Genomic DNA, 7,287 nt, shown 5'->3' with positions numbered 1-7,287 from the left:
GACCCTGCAGAGGACAAAGCCAACAACGCTGGAGGAACCAGCCCCGGACTCTTCCACGGCAAACAAAAGGAGCAATGAATACACTGGTTACAGATTTCACCTGTCCTACAAATATCTGTACACTGTAAAGCCTGACAGGTCGTGGGAGCTCTTCCCTCCCCACCCCACCGTTAGGAAAATATTCCTCTAGGCCTCCTTTAGGCTGAAAACAATTCTGTCTGAGTTAGCTGCAAAAGGAAAGAACACAGCACAAAAGGCACGTTTCAGCTGAATGCGAAAAGAAATCAAGGACCAGCAAATACAGAAATCGGTTCTGGAAAGTATTAGCGACTTTTAAGCTTAAACTTCATAAATATATTGCAATAAGCAAACGTGATTCAATCAAGGGATGGGAGTCTTGAAGAAGACACTGGGTCTGTTCCTAACGCTGCAATTAATTTGCTGTTTGGCCTTGGGCTTTAACTCTTCACTTCTTCCCTTCCCAGAGCCGGGGCCGATGCTGGTGTGGGGCCAGAAGAGACATTTGTGCATCGGTGCCTTCCCCTCCTGCCCCTGGAGCTGCTCGACCCATCAGGAATGGCTTTTTCCTTGCAGGTTTTTGGGAGGTTGTGGCTTTCATGAGACAAGGACCATAAAAAAATAAGCTTGTGTTGTTTTTTTTTTTTTTTTTTTCCCCAAATAGCCGAAAATTCGCTCACGGATGTTTAAGGTTACAAGCAAAAAAGGACATGACTAGAACATCACTTGGTTAGTCGTGGAGACGGTTCCTACTGGAGGAAGACACCAGAATGAACTTATTTGGGAGTCTGATGAATCCAGCCCACCGAGCCAGCAGAGATGCTCTTCACCCACACCAATCCCTCTGGAAACGCACCTGTGTCTCACCCAAGTGCAAGTTACCCACAGGTATCGACCCCGACTGAGCTGTCCCGGAGCAGTTAAAGGGGCTGCGGCCCGGCCGGGCAGGGGGGTCACCCGTCAGTCCAGTTCTCCACAGTCCCCATCCCTGAATGGTGATACTGCAGCGACGACTCCCTGGACAGCGAGAAGCTCTGCGAGTACAGGAACTCGTTGGCCGCGTTCAGGTGCGGAGAAGGCGCTTTCCTCTCGCACACGGCCGGGTGCACCCGTTCCCTGGGGAAAGCCGAGGCCGGCCCGCGCTCCCGGCCCGGGGCAGGGCCCAGCTGGTTGTAGACACTGAAAGGACCGTTCCCCGGAGCTTGGGAAGCCTGGCCGGGCATGGCCGGGAGCCGCGGCATCATGGGCCCGGCGGGGAAATGAGCGGGGAAGGGCTGGTAGGGGACAGTCTCCACGGCCTGCACGCTGTAGCTGGTGTAAGGTGCCACTGAAGTCCACATGTTGCAGCTCAGCGGGGGCGGCGGGGGAGGCAAATCGTCGACGGCAGGGACGGCGGCGATGTCGGCGCCGGAGCCAGAGTACATGCAGGCCTCCCGCGGGGCCACCTCCCCGCAGTAGGACGGGCTCAGCATCTGCTGCTCGTAGGGCGGCGGCGAGCGGAAATAGTGATCGTCCCCCACCGAGGACGACGCGTCCAGGTAGGAGCGTTTGCAGGGCAGGTCCAGGTGCCGAGCGCTTTCTGCAAGGGAAATAAATTCACGTTCAGGAGCTGGGGAGTCCCCTGGGAGAGGAGACCGCGGTTATTGCACTGAACCGGTGCTCTTTTCTCAGCTTAAACCATCTGAGGTTGGGAAAACAATGTACAACATCAAAAAGAGTTTGTGCTGCAAATGTCAGGCTGATCCCCCCCGGGCTCAGAGCGCTGCGGTGACATTTGTCAGGTTAAGTGAGGGACTCTCCTCACATCAGGGATTACTCTGTGCTCACCCAGATAAGGCAGGGCCTGACACTCCTGCACCCTCCTCCTGACAAATTCAAGAAGTCTCTTAAAGGCTCTTATCACAGCCTGCCTTCCTGTCACTGCAGAAATGACTCTACATTGCCCAGATATTCACGTCAAAAGCTGCAGAAATATTTCCAGATAAAGCAGCCCTTCCTCAGCCCAGCACAGCCCCTCTGTCCTGTGAGGACCACGGCCCTGCTCCCCAGCAGATTTCTGTTATTTATTAGGAATATTCTCTGCATGAATTAGTGAATTCATCTGCACATTAGACATCTGCTAAAATTGCACATTTGCCTCGCAGCCCTCATTATTGGTGCTGTTAGATTCTTCATTTAGCCGTGATCAGAGGATTCTCCCAGCTTAAATAAATTAGCAGGCAGGGAGACATGCAAATAGAAGGATTTTTTTTTTTCTTTTGTGCAAAATTTTTTCCATTTAACTTAAAACATGCCATGATCTCATCTGATGCTGGACTAAAACGAAGAGAATGCAGTCACAGCTCACTGAAATTTGGGAATTAGTGGATGAGAGGAAAGGGCTGCTCACACCAAGCTCCCACAGTTCCCCTGCTCTGCAGACATTGAGGGAATTGCTCATGGCTTTGCCTTGGAAAGTGTAGAATTCTGGTAATGCTACTGGCCTCCTGCAAATAATTTTTAATTCAGCTGATCCTAACAATGGGTAATTTTCCACTGAAGCTCCGTGCCATTTGAATTAACACATTCTAATTAATTGTTTCAGCTCTGTCTCAGTGTCTGAATTTACCTTCTATGGGACAAACCCACTAAAAACCCAAACAGCAGCTCTTGCCTCCTGACCCTCCAAAACACTCCAACCACAGCAGTATTTCTGAAGATCAAGGCCCAAGAGACCAACCCAAACCAAACTCATGCTCTCAGGTTTATTTTCGAGCTGCGAACTCGAGTTACCTCTTCTTTTTAGACAATGGTAGAAGAGCCCTGAATCTCTCTGTGCTGTGAAGGTGTTGAGTGGCAGATCTTGAGTATCTGAGGCTGCAAACTGCATGTGAGCACCGTTCTCATACTGATAATGCTGAAGGGTCTGGTGATTCCCGTGGAGTGGGTTCACATCTGGCTTTGCTGACAGCTGGCCATGACTGGACACCAACCTCTGCCTCATGATGCTCTTGGAAATTACTGGATATTCTTTGCTAAAAGAGGTGAGAAAAACGAAGATTGGTTAAGCAGCCATCAGCATCATCAGAATTTCATCAACAGAATGAGGAAATGTTGGTTTGGCTCCCCCAGAGCATCTCCAGCCAATGACTTCAGCACCCTTTGCTTCAGACCATGAGCTCATCACCCTCCTCTGGGCGTGGGCTGACAGCACAGAGTGTGCCAGAGGGACGGGAAAGGCTTTGGAGGGATATCAGTGGCATTCAGGCACGAGCAAACTCGCTGCCCTGTGGCTCTGGCACCTTTCAGCTGCTTCTCCAGGGAGCTGCAGGCCATGAGGAGCAGGGCAGAGGGAAGGGAGGTACCTTTGGAGCCGAGCCACGCGCAGGTCGCTGTCGTCGCTGCCCCGGAAGCCCTTGGCAAAGGGGTTGTTTTCAATTTTCAGCTGGGTTATCTTTTAAAAGAACAAGAATAAAAGGGTTTGAAAGCAAATCAGACCTAAAGTGCAGCAGCAGCAGCAGCAGCAGGGCTGAGCTGGTGGGTCTGGAGGGGCTCAGTCCTGATGACCCCTGTGAAATGCAGAGTCTGGCTCTTATTCCTGTGTTCTTTTTCTGGACTCCTGGTAGAATTTGTCTGATTTAAAAGGTTTCCTATGGTTCCATGTTAGAGAGCCCTGCTTGTCATGGTGTGGCTCTCCCTCCATAACAATTTAATTTACACAACTGCCATAACAATTCAATACACCTTTATGGCCACCATTCAGTCAATTTAACTCTATGAAAAGCATCCCAGTCAAGCAGAGCTCTCCCTGCTCTGAGCCCCCTGCATCCCATTTGAATGCTGAGGAGAGCAGCCAGTTCTGCTTTGGGATGCTTTTGCCTGAGTGTTGCTGTTACTAACAACTACACTTTTAGCAATGTTGAAAAATATCCCTCACCAAAAAAACTCCAGAGAACACAGCTGGCCGCTATCAGTGCTGGAGGGGAAGGTGGTGACATGTGAATTTAAGCAGCCTCCAGGGCTCCAGCTCTTCCAGGGCAGCTCAAGCAGCTGATGAACCACAAGAAACACTGGGCCCTTCCAAACCCACAGCCTGACAGCAGGTTTGTACATCTTAATTTCATTTTGTTCTTTAGTGAGCGTGGTTTTCCTCTGATGTGAGCAGGATCAGGGCTTCACTCCCTCCTTGTCACCTTCCCCTGGCCTCATCCAGCCCAGGAGGGGATTTTGGGTGAACACACACCTTCCTCACTGACCTGTGCTCAACTTCCTCATTTTTTTTTCTTTAGAACACAATTATTTACAACCACACTTCTTGCTAGCAGTAGATTCCTGAGCTAAAAACAGTTCAGCAGTTTGTTTCTTCTAAAAGAAACCCAGACCAGGTTTTTAATTGTTGATGCTTAAGAGAACAAATAAACCCATTCAGGGATTCCTCTGAGGCTGAGATTTTTCTCGAGAGCACACTGAGCTCATGGTGAGACCTTCTGCCTGCTGTCACCTGCTGCAGGTCCCTGTGTCCCCTGCTCAGGGCACTGTCCATCCCCCCAGCCTGCAGACCCAGGGCAGCACCACAGAGGCTCCTCACAGGATCTTCACTAAAGAATTTGGGCTCATCTGGGACGTCTTCCCTAAATCTGTGAGGCCCACCCTGTGCTGCCCCCCAGGCACAGCCCCCCCAGCACAGCAGGGACAGTGCAAGTGTGGAGTTTATGGAGCTCTTTGGCAGCTTTGGGGATGAAAGGCACCATTGACAGCAGACATTTTAAATATGTATTAAATATAAGCTCTTTTGAGTCTTTTTGGTTAACCATGTTTGGGCAATTGGTCATTTTACGTCAACAGCTACAACTTTTCTTCCTTCAGTGTCCTAATGGGCACTTTTCCCCCAGCCTGCCTGACCACACCACATCCATGTTTCTGCTCTGAGACTCTTAACTGGCTCACTAATTGCAACATTTTTGCAAGGACTCTTATGCTTCAAGCATCAAAGGGCACACAGGCATCCTGCTTGGGAGGAAAAGCTCTGGTCAGGTTATTGGGGAGGAAGAATTTCACACTTGTTCCTGTTCCTGCAGGATTTTCCTGTGAATGTGTAGGAAAGGAACTGGTACAGTTACACATGGCAGGTTTCACACTCAGGGTGACAGGAGGGCTCTGGCAGTGCTACCTCACTCTGCACCTTTAGTTATGAATCTTAATGCACTTTAAAAATTCCAATTCAATTATTAATTATTCCTCGTGCAGCAGTTGGACTTTTCCATTAGGGAAATGCCTGTGAGTGGGATCTGGTGCAAAGGCAGAGCAGCAGCGCAGGATAGAATCTGAATCCTTTCCATCCCCTGGCTGTCACCCTCCCCTGTCCCTGCCCTGCTGAGGTGACAATTCACTGTCCCACTGCTGTCAGTCCTGCTGGGATCCAGCCCTCAGACAGAACTCTGCCCACTGCACAGGTAACAGCCCTCCCAAAGCACAAACCAGCCCCTGACACAGGACTGAGCCCTTTGTCCCTCACACCCCAAAGTCCCCCCAAGCCCCTCCTGAATCCACGTGCAAACCACAGAGCTCCCTTTTTATGGTTACATTCCTCATCTGTCTCACTGAACACACATTCTGTAATTACTGCTCACTGCAGATTTATGGGCAAGCTTTACTGGTCATTATTAGATGTGCTTTTGCTGTTTGAATGACATCTCAGCTCTACGAGCACAGCAAGCCAAAATATTATTGGGGGAGCCCAGGCTTTGCCAAAATATTATTACCAGCAACATCCCAGAGCTGCATCCTGCCTCATCCCTCCTGCTTAAAGCCAGGACAGAAACTTGTCTTTTAAACCAGCAGAAGAGGAAGATTCTGCCACAAAACAAAGCATTTGTAGCCCCAAGAGCTGCCTACCTTGTGGTTCTGGTAGGAGGTGACGGAGATGAAGGAGGTCTCGGGGAAGACGTGGGTGCAGAATGCCGTGTTCTTGGAGCCGAACGCGTTGTTCTCGTCCGCCTTCACAATGTGCAGCCGGGGCTGGTATTTGTGCATTGAATTAAGGATGATCTGAAAAACAATTGATGCTCAAGTGAGAAATCCATTCAAAAAAAGAAAAGAGACAAGCCGTGGCTGGTGAGACACTTTGCAGCAGGACCCAGAGCCCGGCAGAGCTCAGCTTTAGCTTTGCTTGCGAGTTAGGAAGGAAAATTTACATTCTAGGAATGCACATGGACTGAGGCACAAAAGGTATCTGCAGCTCTGGCAAGCAGAGCTGAACTTAAAGCTTTCCTGGTAAACCCTCATTTTCCTATTGCTATTGGATAGAATCAGTCTGGGTGGAAAAAATGTCATAATTTTTTTTTTTCCCCAGCTCACGCCGAAGCTGTACAATATACAATTCACCAGCAGCCTGGTCTGTAAAGATTCCTAATAAATACTTTACTGAGCTGAAAAATACACAGTTTAGCAGAGGAAAAAAAAACAACGCAGAAACCACAGGGGGAAAAAAAGCTAGAAAGCTATTTTTCTTTTATCTGCTGGTAAAAAAAAAAACCAAAAAAAAACTACAAAGCAGCAGATTGGTTTTTCCTGCTGTTTGTGGAGTGGCTGAGTGTGGGTGGCTGGTCCAGGCACCTCTCCCCTCCTCGAGTCTTGGCCAGTGAAAGGCAGCAGCAGCACCAGCCAAGGGGTTTTTATGGAGGGTGCCAGGGGGGCTGGGGAAGGGCTGAGGTCCAGCAGGGATCACAGCCTGGCTCCAGTAAAGGGTTTTTTTGGTGGGGCTTTTTGGGCTGAGAGGAGCTGCCCAGGCTCATCCCATCCCGGCACTGAGATCCCACAAAGCAGGGATGTGCGCAGACACTGCAGAAGAAAATGGCTTCAAGAAATGGAATTTCTTTTAAGAAGTGGGATGGTTTTAAGAAAAGCCTTTATTCCTTTTACTGGGCAAAGAAGAAATACTGCTGCCTTGTTTTCTCAGCAGAATCCTTTCCAATCTCCTCCTTCTGCTCCCAAATGGGCTCATTGAGCCTGGCTGCTCCTGGGGGACAGGGATCCCAGCCAGGCTGTCACCCCTGGGGGGCACAAAGCCCAGGGCAGGGACAGAGACAGGCAAAGGGACAAGGAGGGGACACTGTGATGGGTGGGGTGGTGAATAAATGGGTGGGTGGATGAGAAAGGGATGGAGGGATGGATGGATGGATGGATGGATGGATGGATGGATGGATGGAGGGAGGGATGGATGGATGGATGGATGGATGGATGGATGGATGGATGGAGGGATGGATGGATGGATGGATGGATGGATGGATG

The 7,287-nt window shown here is 49.9% G+C and overlaps 1 protein-coding gene across 1 annotated transcript in view; it reads right to left on the bottom strand.

Annotated features, from left to right (window-relative positions):
• Positions 1-971: 971 nt before the first annotated feature.
• Positions 972-7,287, bottom strand: part of TBX4 (T-box transcription factor 4) — a gene marked incomplete at both ends in the record, with an annotated part of 30,756 nt that continues 24,440 nt past the window's right edge. The window contains 4 exons of the mRNA XM_083875375.1: positions 972-1,597; positions 2,791-3,032; positions 3,363-3,451; positions 5,893-6,045. Coding sequence (XP_083731501.1) covers positions 972-1,597; positions 2,791-3,032; positions 3,363-3,451; positions 5,893-6,045 — 1,110 coding nt within the window. The remainder of the gene's footprint in view (positions 1,598-2,790; positions 3,033-3,362; positions 3,452-5,892; positions 6,046-7,287) is intronic.

This window comes from Zosterops lateralis, assembly GCF_965231275.1.
Source record: "Zosterops lateralis genome assembly, chromosome: 19".
Classification (NCBI taxonomy): Eukaryota; Metazoa; Chordata; class Aves; order Passeriformes; family Zosteropidae; genus Zosterops; species Zosterops lateralis.
The sequence above is the reverse complement of the archived record's forward strand: the minus strand, read 5'-3'. Positions and strand labels throughout refer to the sequence as shown.